Raw genomic sequence first — 17185 nt, 5'->3', positions numbered from 1 at the left:
GGGCCGTCATCCAGCGAACGTAAGCAAGATACCGTCGCGATGGCGGTCATAAGGCGAGCACATAAGTTTCCGTCATGTGCAGCTGATGATGTGCTTGCGTTTGCCTGTAATAAGACATATTGTATGAACGTGTCAGAAGCTTTGCACTTGTTGCCAAAGAGCGATACGGATGCGCGCATTCGCATCCAGCATTGAACGGAAGAAGTGCCAATGGCAGACTACAGCAAATTGAAGCAGGGAATGGAATTGAAATGTTGAACATCTAGTAACAAGGCTGCGCCTCTGGCAGGACGCGTAATGATATGGAAACTCGGCAGTCGGGGCCATTGGGCATGGGGGGCTCACAAACATTGACTTTCACAGACGATATGTCACTCATATGAACATGAAAAGAACAGCGTAGTCAGCAACTAGTTTGTGAATGCGTCTCCAAAGCCACATTTTAACTTTCTAACACTCGTTGCATTGCATGTGAAAGGGCAAGGACCAAGAAGTATGTTCGCGCAGTACGTGCTATCACTTAACGTGTACATCCACTGGCCAATCGAACGCCAGCAACCTTCTCCTAACTCATAACATTGTGATTCTATCATCCGATTTGACGTTCCTGAGGTGTCAAAGGGCAGCACCTGGACAGCCTTTGACATCGCAAACGTAGCTGGTGTCAACCGCAACAACGCAATGGAATTCACAGAAGGGATCTAAGGTTCATACCAACGCTCAATCCTAAGTTCATCATAAATATTAGTCCGCAGCTTCGCTCCTTTGAGCGGTGAATATTTCATATTGAATTCGGCTGAAGTTTCGATACAGCCTCCTACCAGGCGGGACTTCCGAGCTCGAGAAACAGTCCAACCTCTAGTCTAGAGGATCGCGAACGCGTTGCGCGGCCTGACCCTGTCGAAAATTTTCCGGAGCGTCACTGCGGTAACTCACCCTCCGGCTTAATTTCGAACTCCTTGGTAACTCCGTCCCGCTTAACCGCACTCGGACCATAAATTTGGCAGCCAATGCCGAACACTCGGCTGCCCGTCGGGCTCCACCGGCCTAACCAGACCCACAGTTCTTAGCTTATGTTAATGTGGCGGATGGTCAACAATTGGCGCTTCATTCGCACAAGGATGTTATCCTAATGGTTTATTTAGTGTTGGACGTATTTAGCTCGCCATGGGTCGGCCAACTATTGCATTTCCTTGCCTGCTCCCATTAAAAACACCAAGCCTGCGCGTGTATAAAACTGCCGATCGTGCAGGTTGAACATGCAGGCTCTGACGCGATCGAGGCCACTCCCGGAACTGTCGTGAGACAGCAGGTAATTAAAGTTGTTGAAAAAGCAACAGGACAGTAAGTTTGACTCTCTTTAGGCTTATAGATTAAGCTTTGACTGGGTAAGGGTTCTCGCATTTTCTTCGGCCGACTTCCGCGGTGCACAGTTAACTAAATCGTATTTTGATAATTATGCGCTTGTAAGCTGATACAGCCACTTCGAGTTACTACCAAGTAAGAGCAATTTGCCCACCCAATAAATAGACGAAGTTGAGGTAATCGGGAGCATATTAATATTTCATTCATATATTAATTTCTTTAACTCATATTCTTATTTTTTTTCAAGCAAATTTCTGTATATGATGTCCCTCAGAACCCAGGGCTTTCAGCCATGTTTGAGTAGCATAGAACGCATAAAGCCAATGAATCTCAGAACGACTCCAAAAACGCCAAATCCCATCTGTCAAAACACAAAAACTCCGTGAACTATGTGAATAAAGCAAAAACGCCGTTACCAGAAGCCTCTGATTGCCATCCGTACTCATAGCCGTATGAAGCACATGCTATGAACAACCCATCTATATCGGCAAGAACGCATTACAAAGTATGCTGCCAACCAACGTTGGTTAAATCCACCACATATCTCGACTGTCCGTACTACCACCTGACGCGCCATTGACTTGCTCGAGAATCTTTGCGGCCATCTCATCAGCTTGGATCTGCTCTGATTTAACGTCGACGTCGATTCCTCGCATAGGGTAGGACGCGTAGCCACATTGCATTTCTTCTTCAAAGAAAGTCGAATCCTGCATAATTCTCGGGGTCGATGGCTCTGACGATGGTGGAGATGAGAGAGTTGCTGTTAGGTCGTGCGAGCTCCGGGGGATGGAATATGAGTCGTCTAAGCGGCAGAGGGAGGCCGATGAAGAGTTCATGGACACAGATGATCGTCGCGATCCCCGTGTGGCATGCTGTCGAGTCATGTCGACGTTGTAAAGAGCGGTGACCGATCCGTCGAACGAGAACCTGGCAGTTGTAGGGCTCCATGTTGATTCTGCACCGCCATCGCTAACGCTTGATGACTGACGCCGCAATAAAGTTGGCGATGTTGGACTAGTCCAGGTAGTAGCTATGTCTGGTGATGATGATGACGATCGAGGGAGAGTAAATCGTCGCTTGAGCTTCTTGGTCAATGACCGAGTAAGATTTAGTGAATGCGAATCGCTCATGCTGGCCGTATCTATAAGGAAAATTATATCAAATGTAGACGAGACTGTGAGACTGATATCAAGCACCGCCGACGAGTATGGGGACAGTATAATTAATTGCTCCGGCGATACAGAAGGATGGAGTGGGTAGGAAATGGAACGTTGCAAGAAGAGAGCAGGCTGACCTGGGTGTGAACGAGTAGATGTATCTTTAGACCAAGTCAAGAGGCTTCGGCATCACTATTTACTTTCGAAATAGACTCGACCGAGTAACTTAGCTCATCGGTCCACGCGCGCCGCCGAAAAAAGTTTAGTGGGAATGCTGGCACGTCCCAGAAGGCCCAAACGCTGGCAGAGCTAACGAAGCAGCGGCCAGCGAGTACAGAAGCACATATTTTCCATTGAGGGCGCGCTAGTCTTATTTGGGTCTGCATGTGGTCTGCATGGCCTGCATGTGCCCGCACCGGGCCCTGTGGCCCTGATGTGAACGTTGGCGTACCCTGCACCATCCTGCTCCAGACGACTATATTGTCGACATTTACCACCCTACCTAGTAATCGTTGGAGCTCCGAACAAATGGCATGGTAGTCTGGCAGAGAGCCAGACGTCATCATCGACTATTCCGTTCTCAAATTGATAGATGCGACTTTGCTGGAGGGACGACGTTCGTCAAGAGTCGAGTCAGTTCTCGTGCATCAGCAGGTAAACCTGCATGAACTAGTGCGTGCTTGACGACCTCCCATTTAGACGTTGTGTCGGTGCAATCGTACCGTTGCCGCGTATCCATTATACCAGCCTGTATCTACGACCTGCGGAGAAGGAGTTTCTAAACGACTAGTCGTCGAGGGTGCGCAATCGCAATCTGCAGGCAATTCGAGCGCGTTGGCACCAAGCCGCCTAATATCCAGTTGCGCCTGGGTCCAAACTTGTTCCGGCATCGCATACGGCCGGCCGCCTGCATCATACACTGATCCTTTGTGTAGCTGCGGCGTACCCCCACCTTTCTGCAGCTCAGTCAAACTACACAGTTGCGCAGAAGCACGCCTTTTCTCGGTTGCTTCTTATGCCCTTACCCACACTGGGCTGCCTCACAGTAGCTACTCCACTCAGCGATACAGGGTGACATTCTCCGTCTTCATTTAGAATTCTTGTCCGTCAGACTCTGCTATCGTTGCGCACATGTGCCTATTTGATTGTAGGCTCTTGGTCTATTTCTGTCACTTTCAAAGTTGCCTTAAACTGCGTGTAATGGAAAAGGCCTTGTATTTGGTATGTCTGACATTGGACTACGGGCATAGGTAAATCTTTCGACCCAACTCCTTGCGGCACGGATTCCACGACTATGACTTCGTCTGATTCTGATTCGCAGTACGCTCCCTGCCCATGGCTAGGAACCGTCGGCCGTAAGTGACAATCTTCCCCACTTGTCGCAGTTGATTTCTCTGAGCAGGGACACTGTAACCTGTGTGCTATGGAATTGCAGATCAAGGGTTATAGAGTACTACCTGCCATCTATCGAACACTGTTCTTCTCTGTTCCTGTTGAAAATTGCATGTTCGTCGTACTTTCTGTACCTCCAATGAGTTTATGGCAATTGCACCTGCAGCTGTTTTCGTTGGTCAACGGAACAGCTGGACATGGCTGTCGCTGGCAAGCGTGGATTACCCGAATCTTCGATATTCGAATATCTGTTTTCAGATTAGATTAACACTTTCGGTATGTGCGATTGCGATGGAAGTATTTTAGCGGGGGGGACGTTAACGCGTTGCGTGCAACGGCTGTTTTGTAAAAGATACTTTTTAATTTGAAAGTACGGTTTGCGACTATGTATACAGACAATGTTGACGGCGACCACCGAGGCAAATTACCGCGGCCCGCTTCGCGGACTGAGGGGCGCCAAATTGCTGCAAAACTTATACGACCCGCACAATCCTGCCGAAGAAAATGGAAAGCTATATAGGGCCGAGCTGTTTACATAACCGGAATATATTGTATGCCATCCTGGAAAGGGTTATTGCCGATGGGTCTTTGATTAAACCGAGTTAATCAGCGAACACGAAATGCAGAGCATATACAGCAAAGTGGGAGCTAGCACATGTAATTCATCCTAGGCGTACGAATAGATATCTATCCGGGTAAAACTGGATTGGGCATATGGCCTGGTGCAGCTACTATATGATACAAGACAACGCTTTGTCTTGCTCATCTCTACCCGATTTGAAGCAGCGCGCAATCCTTGCTATTATGATTTTAATTTTGGGATTTCTAGAATATCAATTCAGTCCACACTCTATTTCCCTTGGGCTCCCGTAAGCTTCATAAAATTATTGCAATATTTTATTAAATTATAATATTTGTCAGAAATAATCGCCGGCTTGTATTCGAGGCCAGTGCGCTCTTGATGGCAAGACTTGGCAGGCATCCGGACGGCGCATTTTTGGTGCATCCAAGTCCCAAGCCGCGGAAAATGCAAGCCGCGGCCGACTATTCAGGCAACTGGGAATTCAATTTACACATTTAGAGACACGAATAACCAGTTATATTCTGGATTCCGGACTTGAGCATGTCCAATCGCGGGCCTAAGCGTCTCACACAAATGTCAAGGATGGCGTGAAGGTAGGGATCCGTCAAGAGAAGGGTCTTATCTGAAGGCTCGGACCCAGCGTTTGGCTTGCAGTCAATTTGCATAACCCTAGCCTTAACGTCGATCCTGCAAGTTGTGCATGAATTCTGCCTCGATGGCAACATGTTCGCTTCCAAGAGCTCGGAGAGCGACACACGCCGAACGCTCGATTAGGCAAGCGACGCATTTCGAGTCATCTAGCTGTATAATAATGTCCGCTTCCTCGCCGTGTGTGCCAGGACATCGGACAATCACTTCCGATTAGTTGTCACATTCACCTGGCGAATATTTTCACCTGTGCATGAGTTCTACAAGGCATTAATTGCAGGTAGGGCTACATATAAACCAATCGGGGTACTTCGAGTCGAATTTAAGGCAAATAGAATCGACACTAGAGACTGTGTGCGACCATCAATTGACAATAAAAGTCATACATAACTGGGACATTTTGCACAGATGGCGGCCGTTAGTCCACGATAAGTACACGGCCAACCCACGCCTCGTGAGTGCAGCAAGCTGATAATGATCGCGCGATTACACAGGTTCGCGGCAAATCGATCCGCTTTGAGTTTGACATGTCTCGAGCCGTATTCCTAGCTCCCACCCCGAACTCGGATTTATTCTCATTGCCAAGTCAAATGGTTGGCTCAATATTCCCGAGCTCGAAGCACACGTGGCCTGGCATGCGGAATCGGGCCGAACAAGGGTCGGTTAGTATATATGCACGTGCTTGCGTGGCGGCATCTGGCAATTACGAACGTTTTCCCAAGTTGGGTAAGTTGGGACGAAAAGTGGTCAGTAGGTATAGAGGTGCCTGCGGCCCGGAAATGCCACCTTGCTTTTTGTAATAATTGTCCGCTATTGCAGAATCTGACTTAGTGCGGTACGTTGGTGAGTATCATACAACCAACCAACGCACTTGTCCACTTCAGCCACTCTGCCTGCAGCGCGCTAGGTATGTCACTCGTGTTGGCGCATGCCACCGCAGCACTCGTAAAGGTCATCGACCAGCAGTAATTGGCAATTCAAACGGCAATTCTCGATGCAGCAATCGTTTGAAGTCTGTAGCGCTTATATCACTACAATCTGAAGTCACAATAATCGACAGCGATAACAACATCGAGAACCGTAACCGCACGTGGAACACGTGGGATTGCGAACTATAATCTGGCACCGCCGCACGCGATGTTCGCAAACCACGTGAAGCCGATGTAATCTGGGCATCAATTTTTGATCGTAATGCCGAGGTACTAAACTTGTTTAGGAAGGCAATCGTTATAACGAACTGATTTTTCACCAATTTATTTTATCGCTATATCGGGGATCGAATATCATTATAGCGAGGTTTGGCTGTATACCTAGGCCTCTGTCATCACGCTGTTGAGTCTGTGATTACTCTAGACATCGTTCTTACTGTTTGCGTGACTTCAGTGGACTATGGCTCTGAGACAGCTAAAACGTTACATTGTCAATCTAAATCGTTGATGATCATCCTTCAGCTATGTCAAGCGTGTCCATCGCTGTGTAGTCGCTCAGCATCATCTGTTCTGATAACTTATATTTATCAAACCATTCAATGAAAAACTTGGCTGCCAGCGTGTTAGCAGCTAGATTATATCCCCAAGACATAAAAAGCAGCATGAACGAACAAGTGTGTGGGCTGCCTCAAGCTAACTTACTTCGTCAGGTCGTCCGACTGTAAACCACCCACATTATTGGTGGTGTTATTCATCTGAATGCAGTTCTCCATGCACCTAGAACGAGTGTACGAGCCTTAACAGGCAGCTGATTATGCAGAGGTGTATGTTATGGTCCGAGGCTATTAATCATAGCCGCGTGAAATAGCACTGATAAGTGGTAAGGCAATGTATCATGACAGTATCCGTTCTGTAGACTGTAGAACAAGTTCTCATCTTGATATAAGGGAAGAACCAGGAAGGGGAGGACTACTAATACTGGATTTGTCGTATGGCTAGAGCACAACGCGTCGTGAATCCATGAAGGCCAGTAGCGTTTTCGCACATGGGTTCCTTCCGACGTTACTCCCTTGCCAACTGCTTCATGAAAGGTACATATATGATATTGCGTTTGGTGTAACGGAAAGCAGGCCACGCTATCAGCGCCCAGCAAGCTAGCGTGGCCGAATGCGCATATGCTTCCTGTCCGCTGACAAATAGCTAGCTTGGTGGTCTGTGACGTGCATACAGTGCTTTAGATCGAGCCAAGGGGAAAGAGCGCATTAGCGTGACGTGTTCTGTCATCCAACGCGGCCCGCTTTCTAGTACCTGGTGTAACTCTCATTCATTACAGCTCGGCACACAATTTGTCTACTGTCAGTACCACGCAGAAACAATAGACATTGGTCACATAAGTTATTTATCAATCAGACTCCTGCGAGTTAAGCCGAACAAAATTTGCAGATAAATATTGCAGCGTTTCTACACGCCATTTATCCGGTTTTGACCGTACGCGACAACGTTGGTTCGTTTGGCATCCGACCGTTGCTTAATCATCACTGTAGGCACTCTTACCGGTAACAAAACCAATGATACACCACTATATTAAATCATTACGGCCAATGATGTATCTGCAGACTGAAGTACAATATCGAGACTAGATAGCCCACAATTAGTACATAGCGGAGCTGCAAAAGATAGCCCGTGGGACAAAGCGAGACTCCTTTAGACTTTGCTAATTTTTACTACGGTAGCTGTACGCTAAGTCTATAGCACGGGATCCTGAATGGTGCACGGAACAACGTCCTCCTATTGACGGTGGGAACCAATCTAGGTATTCGTCAAATACTCACTGGATCGTGTTTTGAGCCAGAGAGTTACCACCAGGTCGAGAAGTTATTGGCCTCGATGGCATACCCGCTGAGACCCGGGGGCCAAGTTGAAATGAATCAAATGTTGGGAAGATTCTCATCCGATTCTCTAGATTATTGATTTTCAAACTGACAGCCCACTATGGTACAGAAAGAGAGCAACGTAGTTCCCAACTTGACGCCTGAAGGACAGCACTAACAAGAGTAGATAGAAATCTTGAAATATACTACATTGCAAGTAAGATCGAAACCATTTTGCGTTTCCTGATCTTATAATTGCACTACGATCCAATTAGGATAGATATTTAGTACTCTGAGGATCTTTGTACGGCTCTAAAATTGCATTAGAACCTGAACCAATCCTACTCATAACAACAGCACGTACCTTCTGAAAGCCTTACGATATTCCCTTTGATCTTCTGGTTTTCCAAAGTACAGTTGAGCAGCATCAAGATTCATCCACGTCCGAGGATCTGGCGACAGCTGTTCACTTTCAAGGACGTCGATCAATGCCTCGATATGACTCTTGATGTCATCTGTTCTCCGTGGCCTGTAATACGGCACTCCATCAGCTATTATGGACATCAGTACCAAACCTTGAATCTCAGTCATTGCAAGGTCCTCATACACGTTATGTTCACATGGTATATTGGCGTCTCGAACATGACCCGTGGCTGCTCTTCAGGGAATCGTTGCGAAAGGACCATCTTTATTCGGAACAAGCCGCCATCTAAATTTGTCATGGGACGACCGATGTAAATCTTTCGTAGACTAACGTTTAGTCAATGACCAGCAGACCAAATGCACTCCGCACTCACCATTCTCCAGCAGAAAGGATTATTCTCTATTAACTCTAGCATAACTGTCCCCTCGAATTTCCCCAAGAAATGCTGATATGTCTGGTCAAACTGCAACTGTAGACTCGCAGAAATTCCTTCATCGTTCTTGGTGGCTTCTGCGCCTTGCTTCACCCACGTCTCGGCCTCTGCATCGATCACGGCTTTGACTGCGTTCATCCTCCTCTCAAGCTCATGGTACGAGAATTTGCCCCCCATCTGATTTCCACCATACTCGAACGGCATAATGGTAAACTGCTGGCCGTCCTGTACTTTTCCGCGTTCCCTTGAAATAGTTCTCATGTATGTGGGATAATAGTATCTGAATAGCCGCTTGCAGAGGTCAGTAAATGGCTCCAAATGCGCCCGTTTATGCTCTTCCGCCTCTCGCTCTGCAGGCGACAGGTGGGAGATGTCCTCCAGTGGATTGACCCTACCCGTCGAAGAGTTGATCCGCATATACCCTTCCAACCGTTGTAAAATTGATATCCTGAATGTCTCGTGTTGTATCTAGGAGAAGGAATATTTCAGTACACTTCTTCCGACATGACAATGTAACACGCTAGATACCTTTTGGCAGTACTGTTCCTGTTCTGCCTTGTAGCTCTTTTCCTTCTGTCCTCCCGCTTCATACCCTGGTTCGTTTTCAAAAGGGTTGGCGCTCATAAGACTTTGTATTGACAAGAGGACAGACTCAATACCTTGAGCTGACGACCACTGTTCACCAGCTTCTCCTCGCCAGGTACTATAACGTCGCCAGTTATTATACTCTGCCCCGTATAGCGACATCAACAAGGATCATACCCTAAGATTGACAAGCACACTTTTCCGCCTGCGTATATCTATGTCGATGTCAACCAATCTTCACGCGAAGCAGATTATTAATGAACACACGCACGTTGGGGTTAAACCTGGTACGGCCACCGTTCGTCGTTATGGCATTCACTTTAGGAGGACTGGTAGGATAGTCTATATTTTAGTTAGTCAAGGAAATACGCACTAGCTCGCTCGCAGGTCTCGCGCCTTATCATTCAAATGACGGACAGTGGCATACCTCTCGGAAATTGCATATTGAACTCAAAGAATCCATATTCGTAAGGGGTATCAGGCGGTCCCATAATAAGAGCTCTAACGTTCGTAATGTCGTCTTCGTTGTAGGACACGTATATTGCTGTTTACAATCCGTCAACCCGCGCCCGCAGACATTATACTTTTCGCGTTGCAGATTTGCATAGCTCATGCGAAATCATTGCGAGAATTCTGCCGTCACACATTATAATATTGTGTTGCTCTTACCTTGATCTGGATTCTTCTGAATATCGGCTAGCTCCTTTAATAGGCGTAGTGTGTTCGTGGCCATGATATATTTATTACGCTGTACTATCAGGAGCAAATGTGATCGGTCAATATATAGACGTAGTTTTGTTATTGGCCTGTCCGTAAATAGACGATACCGGGGCCAGTGCTGTCGAATCACACGGAGGACGAATGTAGAGCTGGGACGCGACGCCCGCTTTGTTCGTGTTTCTGATGTAATTCCGCCGCGAGAGAGAACTGCAACGTCACTGACGTCATGCGCACGATAGCTGAGAAAGACTAATTGCCAAGAACGTGTGTCAAATAATTTATTGAAAGACGCCTGTTTGCTGGACCAGTTGTATGCGGGGGCGGAGAGATCAGATTCCTTTTTGGAAGTGGTTATGGATCATAGAATCTAGGGAGTCGCTTATTATTGCCACTCTGTACAGTACCAACTATAGCCAAAGGAAACCATGCCATGCAGCGTCAGTAACCTGCTTCTTAACACTTGCAATCTATGGTTTACGTCTAGCGAATTCATATAGCTAGGAAGTTTGCCTGTAATATACGTTTGACGATTCGACTATACGTCATTGAAATCAATCAACCAGAGTACGCCAATTTGAGGATGCTAGCTTTGATGATGCTAACACAAACTGTAGAAACATCTTTTACCACGTCATTACCACATGGCAATGTCAGATTAGTCGATGAGCTTGTTTTCATACTCATGATGACAATCAAAACCGGTCACCGAATTTTTTAAAATTTACATCATACCAATTTCCATGGCAATAAAAGATTCATCCGACTAGGCGTAGTACCTGCAAAATATTATCTTAAACCTATTCTCGCAACAACCACGAGCCGACAAGAGGACTTACAGCTCTAAGCTCATGCCATTGTGAATCTCATAATCCGCCAGAGTGATATGGTCTTTAAAAGTGGTATATCTGAATGGTTCTCTCTATTAGCTTTCCCAGGCTGTACACTTTACCAAGAGAGGTTGGAGGATGACCTACGATTTCTTGAGAACTGTGACATACATTGTCAGTACCAGCCTTAGATATCTTTCGCAAATGCAAGACATACTGATTTTCTCCGGAGCAGTTCCGATCTGGCTCGCGACTAACTTCTTAAAATCACCGATAGTATCGTCCGGGAGGCACTATTCGTGAGATACTTTCGGTGAATAATCTTCCTCAACCACATAGGCTCAAATTCCGCAGTAGTAATGCTCATCTGACGACATACCTTAACCCGTATTTTCTTTCCCAGACTGATGTTCGAAGCGTTAGTATTGACGTCTGATATACTTCTGATATGGATTCACGGCAATCAGGCTGCCACAACTCATAATAACAGTGCTCACCGATCGTTGCATATGACTTCAATCATTTTCGCGTATCTAGATAATTTGCCAGGATAACCCAGTAGATACAGTAGAATTGGCTGCGGTCTGGTATTCAGATAGAGTCTTCTGCTGTAGAGGCCGAATGGTGTTGATGTTGGGATGTCTCAGTCATCTTCAAATCTTGTTACGGGAACGCGTCTTCGGCAATTGTCGCGTCATGCCCTCGCTATTTCTACTAAGTGAAGCCGCTCTGGATGTTTGATAATCTTACGACCGCCAGTAAATATAAGAGAAATAACTGCAGCACCTAAAAATAGACATTGGAAAAGTGATAGTCTATATATTACGCTTTATTTTGAGTCTATACATCTATACCTCATACCTTCACATAATCTCATATGGCGGACATCATAACAACGACAAAGATCATGAGAGGAAAAAAAGGCTAATAACACAAATCGCCGCCTGAAAAATTTTAACAATATGCAACACAAAATGAAATCCCATAGACAATACCATATAGCACACGAAAAGTAATCACTAAGCAATCCAAACATGACAGCAAATCAAGCAAAACCAAATGCGTTACAGGACAATTTTAGTGAAAACGGCGTCTATTCAGCAGCATCTTCCTCCTCGGCCAACAACTTCTCGCACTCGAGAGCAGCCATGCAACCAGTGCCAGCGCTGGTGATAGCCTGGCGATATCGCTTGTCCTGAACATCACCAGCAGCGAATACACCGTGGACGCTGGTTTGAGCAGTGCCAGGCTTGGTGATAATATACCCGTCCTCGTCTGTTTCAAGCTGGCCCTTAACAATAGCAGTAGCAGGAACGTGGCCGATGGCGTAGAAAAGACCGTTTGCCTCGATGTCGGAAAGAGTGTCGTCCTTGGTGGACTTTATGGCGAGCTTGGTCAACAGACCGTTGTCACCCTTAGCCTCAATAGGAACAGTGTTCCACAGAATCTCGACCTTCGGGTGGGACTGGAGGCGCTTAGCCATGATATTGGAGGCACGGAGTTTGTCACGGCGGACCAGGACGTATACTTTGGACCCGTACTTGGTCAAGAAGAGAGCCTCTTCAGCAGCAGAGTCACCACCACCAACAACGACGAGAGGCTTGTTTCGGAAGATGGGGACGGCACCATCGCAAACAGCACAGGCAGAAATACCCGACTGCCAGTAAGTCTCCTCACCGGGGATGTGAAGACGCTTGGCGGAAGCACCAGTGGCCATGATAACAGTATCGGCTGTGTTAGGCTCCTGGTCTTCGTTGTCCTCAGTCCAATATTTGAAAGGACGCGACGAGATATCAAGTCGAGAAATAGTCTCAGTGATGATCTCAGTGCCGAACTTCTCCGACTGAGCGCGCATGTTGTCCATGAGCTCCGCCCCGAGAATGCCATTCGGGAAACCTGGGAAGTTCTCGATCTAGACAAGCTGCGTTAACAATCACGCTCTGACGCAAAATGTATATTGACTTTGACCCACCTCTGTGGTGGTGGTCAATTGGCCACCAGCAGCAATGCCGTTTGCAAGCATACCTAGATCGTTGGAGTTAGTAATCTTCGTTCGCACGAACCCGGAAATAGCCATTGGATCAATTCAATCACAATGTCTCTGCATTCGATAACCACTTACCCTCATACAAGGTTGGCTTGATCTCGGCACGGGCGAGGTAGATGGCAGCAGTGTGGGCTGCAGGGCCGGAGCCTAAACCAATTGTCAGCAGCTGTATCGACGGAGTTGGCCGCTTTACACGAGATAGAGACAGGTATACCATGCCAACTGGCGAATAGACATACCGATGATAACAACTTTGGAGTGCGTCATTCTCTTCTGATTTGAATATGTAGAGAGTGAAGTAGGATGGAGCAGCGGAGTTGCACTAGTTGGGCTGGATGTGGAAATGGAACTCGAGAGAAGAGCCGACGACGCTGCCGAGAGATATATGGACGGACGGAGAGAGAAGCGACGAAGTGACGAGAAAAACACTTTTGCAGATGGAAGAACAAAAGACTGCGTGATGTAGGGCTGGTAAGGCGTACCTGAGACTTCAGGCGCAGGAACGTGGTGTACGAGGAGATTGGAGACTGGAAGGCAGATATTATCAGATAGCGAGCCCGACCTGTGGCGGTGCTGGTGGCGACGTTGTGGCTGCGCGAGGAAATTTGGAATTACAAGTGTCACCGAAAACCCTGGATGTGGCTGATGCTACACACTCTTGGACTGGGCGATGTGCGTTCTTAAAGTGCGCTGGGCGCCACCATATCCTTTTGCAGCTCGCTCCGGTCATCGGACGGCTGATTACAATATACATGACTGAACTGTCGTGATGCCGTCAGCACAGGGCGTGGGCCAGGGGCATCTTGTCGCCGCCCGAAAGGTGGCGATGAAGTATGTGCGGCGCGGCGCAGGTGTGGCGGTGAGGCTCGATCGTCCACATTTCAAATCCGGAGCCGGTTTAGTAAGAGTTCGACTGTCTAGATCCCTGAAGAACCGAGTTGTTGTGCATCAACATCCCGCGTGTCAAGCAAGCATCAGCATGTCGCGTTGTCGCGTACCAGCTTCAATCCAAACTCGATATTTGTTGTAGTTGCATGATTATAGTATTTGTGCAGTTATTAGAAATCTTTTAATGGGAAGCAGCTTATTAGTGGCATTTGCACTAAAACGGCGGGCTGGCCACCCTGACTACAGCCGAAGCGAGTCGAACAACCATTGAAGACCAAAAATTTTATTGCTTCCATTTCAATTTTAGCATATAGTGGCAACTCGACCCTGCATCCGACACTGGATGGCCCTTGGCGTCGTGCAATCATGTGCGTTTCTGGTCATATAGTTGCTCTTCACGGATTGTTCCAAACCCCTGAGACGTCTTCCGTGTCAGGTCGTTTGACGAGAGTTATGATGCGGCACCATGACATAAACGGCTGACTTCGGCAATCGCCGCAAGTCGATTTTGACTTGACTAATCAGGCTTACACTTGCCCTGATTCGCCAAATTTTAAATGTTAGTGTAAGCAACGTTGGCCTGGAATTGGCCAACTTAACATTAGAAGTCTAGTCTTGTTGTCTTCCATGGACTCTAGACTTTTAGTTGCTATCGACCGCTGTTTGCAATTTACATGTGTCACAATGTGGCGGTCTGGACTTCGTCCGTATTCGACACAAGTTGGTTTCACGATGTCAGACACTGCCAAGCCATAGTTCACTGCAACGGGTTTCTGTTATGGGCTATTGGCGTTGCTTCGTGATGGTCACTGCCATGGCGAAGGATCGCCGCCCTTAATCGAAAGATGTTTATGATGTTCTGTGCGGCATATCCAAACCTCATATGTTGTTGCATCCGCTGCATCCATAGCAACTATTCTCAGCTGCGATTCAATCTTTGCCTATTTACACTAACTCCAACGATGTGCTGCAATCACTGTGTCTTGCGGGCAACAAGATAACTAAATGAAGCATGGCACTTGCATTGAAGTCATCAGATAATCTCCTTGACATCACTGTGCTGCTTCAAGCAAGAAATCGCAATGGTCGCGTTCTGTGATAAAACATGTCTATAGCTATTTAGACACAGAAACCTGTCACCAAGAACTAGAATCGCGAGATATCTCTTCCAAACAACCAGTTCGTGAACCTATGACATGTTATTACGTCACTGATATTTACGAAAAAAAGAGCATACCAATATATCGGAATCAAAATCTTATTCTTGATACTGACACTCATCGAAAAGTAAGCGCCGCGCCACAATAGCCAGGCAGTGCGGCTAGAAGAGCAATTGTTAGTTCAGACTTGCGGTGAATGAATACATGCTTTAGGAGACGTACCCCTTGACTTCGCCACTGTTGCCTTGCACGACGGCACGCCAGCCGCCGATGTATGCCATAATGCCACGGTTATTGAATACAAATGGTTTATGTTCAACGTCAGCTTTACCTTTTGCTTCTTTGTTGAGTTCTTTGGAGAGGTATAATGCCTTTTGTGACGCGACTACGTTACAATTAGCAAGGACAGTGGTTTCGACAGATTCATGGCTGCACGCACCTTGCGCTGTTGCCGGCAAATATCCATCGTCGATCTGTGCGCAATCACCCAACGCAAAAACATCCTTGTTCAGTAGTGCCTTGCCCTTGGAATCCTTAGCATATACGTTCAAGTAACCATCTGTCACTATGTTGTTTCGCTTGTCCTTCACGACCACATCGCTTCCTGCGACGAATGGATTAGGCGCTAGTCCGGTAGACCATACCAAAAGCCCGTAGTTGACAGTTTCGTCCTCACCGCCGCTATTTTTGATCCGCAGGGAGTGCTCCGTCACTTCCTGGACCATGACACCGGTTCTGATCTCAATGTTATGACGTCGGAAATGCTGCTCAGCATACTCTGACAACGACTTGTCAAAGGTCCCTAGAATGTTCTTGGCGACATCGAAGATCGTGATTTGGACATATGGCATGAGACTGGGATAATAAAGCTGCATATCATCCTTTATGAGGTCATGCAGCTCGGCCGCGAATTCAACGCCGGTTGGACCTCCGCCGACGATGCAGAAGTGAAGCAAATCACTCTTATGCTCTTCGGACACGAGGAACAAATTCGCGGCTTCAAATCCTTGTTTAATTGTTAGCATAAGCCATCCCCGGAATCAAATCGATGAACTTGCGTTCCAAAACGCGCTTTCGAATTCGCCGCGCATCGCCAACGTCTTTGAGAAAAAAAGCTTGCTCGGTAACACCTTTGATATTGAATGTCTGAGAGTGACAGCCAACAGCAATTGCAAGCTTGTCGTACTGAATGTCAAATGTCTCATTCGGATCAACTGCAGAGATTCGGGGCGATACCGTGACCGTCTTGCTCTTAATATCGATGTCGGTCGCAATCCCTTCCACAAGCTCCACTGTCGGCAGGTTGTTGTCGATGGCCTTGACATCTTTGCGCTTCATCGCGACGTTTATACGTCTGATCGCGTCGTCTAATACGTCGGCTAACTTGCGCCAACCGAGGCCTTTGTCGCGGACGCTCTCGATCGCGACGCGTGTTTCGAGCGTGCCGACGGCGGTCGAGGCCAGGAGTGGGGTAAAGACAAAGTATGATCTCGGAGAGACGACGATGCATCGGTAGTACCGCGAATTAAGATGGCGGAGAAGATTGTACCCTGCCCATCCGGAGCCCAGAATGACGACTGTTTGACGGTCTACAACGGGCGGTTAGATCTGTTCAACAGCTCCGTCAACATGAGTTATGTACTTACGGTCTTTTGCGAGCCGCGGCATTTGCTTATTACGATATCCTTGGGATTCTGCCTCGCGTATTTGGACAGCAGCGGACATTCGGCGAACGCCAATATGCCTTGTCGCCGTTCGAGACGGAGGGCAGCCGGTCAATGAACGCGCTAGCACGCGAGAGAGAATGAACATGTTGAAGCAATGAGAGCGTGTATTATTACCGGGCTTCCAACTAGGCCGCGATATGTGCAGAGCTATCAACTGTATATATAGACGCTAACACGTTCTACTGGGTGATGATCCTGTTAATGCTCCTTTTTGTCCGGAGGAGACGCCGTTCCAGAGGCGTGACTCTTGCTTCAGCAGATTGTAGATTGCTGTCTGGATAAGCGAGTAGACGATGCAAATTAGTTGGGGAGTATTTGTGGTCCTCGCAGTAAAACATATGCCATCACGGGTCCCGTAGCTCATCGTCGCGGGCCTGGATCAACGTGCGAGAACGCGATTCCCCGAACCCGAACAGGCAACACGTTCAA

The 17185-nt window shown here is 47.3% G+C and overlaps 6 protein-coding genes across 6 annotated transcripts; 1 reads left to right on the top strand and 5 right to left on the bottom strand.

The window, feature by feature from the left end:
* Positions 1–1892: 1892 nt before the first annotated feature.
* POJ06DRAFT_237392 (uncharacterized protein) lies at positions 1893–2495 on the bottom strand (the record flags this gene model as incomplete). The annotated part of the gene is made up of 1 exon (XM_056185949.1): positions 1893–2495. One exon carries the CDS (start codon positions 2493–2495, stop codon positions 1893–1895), a length of 603 nt encoding a protein of 200 aa, XP_056044699.1.
* A 1139-nt stretch (positions 2496–3634) lies between these two features.
* Positions 3635–4588, top strand: POJ06DRAFT_300603 (uncharacterized protein). Its single transcript, XM_056190715.1, has 4 exons — positions 3635–3877; positions 3908–4035; positions 4059–4190; positions 4310–4588. Exons 1-4 carry the CDS (start codon positions 3817–3819, stop codon positions 4451–4453), a joined length of 465 nt encoding a protein of 154 aa, XP_056044698.1. The 5' UTR covers positions 3635–3816; the 3' UTR covers positions 4454–4588.
* A 3641-nt stretch (positions 4589–8229) lies between these two features.
* Positions 8230–10120, bottom strand: POJ06DRAFT_281095 (ubiquitin-conjugating enzyme/RWD-like protein; the record flags this gene model as incomplete). Its single annotated transcript, XM_056189922.1, has 9 exons — positions 8230–8257; positions 8310–8496; positions 8553–8685; positions 8743–9270; positions 9331–9505; positions 9565–9602; positions 9659–9729; positions 9815–9931; positions 10057–10120. 9 exons carry the CDS (start codon positions 10118–10120, stop codon positions 8230–8232), a joined length of 1341 nt encoding a protein of 446 aa, XP_056044697.1.
* An 819-nt stretch (positions 10121–10939) lies between these two features.
* On the bottom strand, positions 10940–11457 carry POJ06DRAFT_195647 (ubiquitin-related domain-containing protein; the record flags this gene model as incomplete). Its single annotated transcript, XM_056184996.1, has 4 exons — positions 10940–11024; positions 11148–11227; positions 11314–11338; positions 11432–11457. The coding sequence occupies 4 exons, from the start codon at positions 11455–11457 to the stop codon at positions 10940–10942; spliced, it is 216 nt and encodes a 71-aa protein (XP_056044696.1).
* Positions 11458–11745: 288 nt separating this feature from the next.
* Positions 11746–13665, bottom strand: POJ06DRAFT_250917 (uncharacterized protein). Its single transcript, XM_056187342.1, has 4 exons — positions 13221–13665; positions 13057–13128; positions 12907–12959; positions 11746–12846 (listed from the first exon to the last, which is right to left on the bottom strand). Exons 1-4 carry the CDS (start codon positions 13246–13248, stop codon positions 12028–12030), a joined length of 972 nt encoding a protein of 323 aa, XP_056044695.1. The 5' UTR covers positions 13249–13665; the 3' UTR covers positions 11746–12027.
* A 1350-nt stretch (positions 13666–15015) lies between these two features.
* Positions 15016–16841, bottom strand: POJ06DRAFT_267407 (pyridine nucleotide-disulfide oxidoreductase-domain-containing protein; the record flags this gene model as incomplete). Its single annotated transcript, XM_056189236.1, has 6 exons — positions 15016–15058; positions 15107–15190; positions 15252–15414; positions 15469–16035; positions 16088–16618; positions 16676–16841. 6 exons carry the CDS (start codon positions 16839–16841, stop codon positions 15016–15018), a joined length of 1554 nt encoding a protein of 517 aa, XP_056044694.1.
* Positions 16842–17185: the final 344 nt, after the last annotated feature.

The sequence above is a fragment of the Lipomyces tetrasporus genome, assembly GCF_029532465.1.
Source record: "Lipomyces tetrasporus strain NRRL Y-64009 chromosome Unknown POJ06scaffold_4, whole genome shotgun sequence".
NCBI lineage: Eukaryota > Fungi > Ascomycota > Lipomycetes > Lipomycetales > Lipomycetaceae > Lipomyces > Lipomyces tetrasporus.
The sequence above is the reverse complement of the archived record's forward strand: the minus strand, read 5'-3'. Positions and strand labels throughout refer to the sequence as shown.

Excerpts from the sequence above, each read along its gene's own strand:
- POJ06DRAFT_300603 (XM_056190715.1), top strand. The coding sequence starts at position 3,817 with ATGACTTCGTCTGATTCTGATTCGCAGTACGCTCCCTGCCCATGGCTA. Across the intron at positions 3,878-3,907 it reads ATGGCTAGGAACCGTCGGCC|TTGATTTCTCTGAGCAGGGA; the intron begins GTAAGTGACAAT and ends CACTTGTCGCAG. Across the intron at positions 4,191-4,309 it reads AGATTAGATTAACACTTTCG|ACAATGTTGACGGCGACCAC; the intron begins GTATGTGCGATT and ends CTATGTATACAG.
- POJ06DRAFT_250917 (XM_056187342.1), bottom strand. The coding sequence starts at position 13,248 with ATGACGCACTCCAAAGTTGTTATCATCG. Across the intron at positions 12,960-13,056 it reads CAAGCCAACCTTGTATGAGG|GTATGCTTGCAAACGGCATT; the intron begins GTAAGTGGTTAT and ends CCAACGATCTAG. Across the intron at positions 12,847-12,906 it reads AATTGACCACCACCACAGAG|ATCGAGAACTTCCCAGGTTT; the intron begins GTGGGTCAAAGT and ends CAGCTTGTCTAG.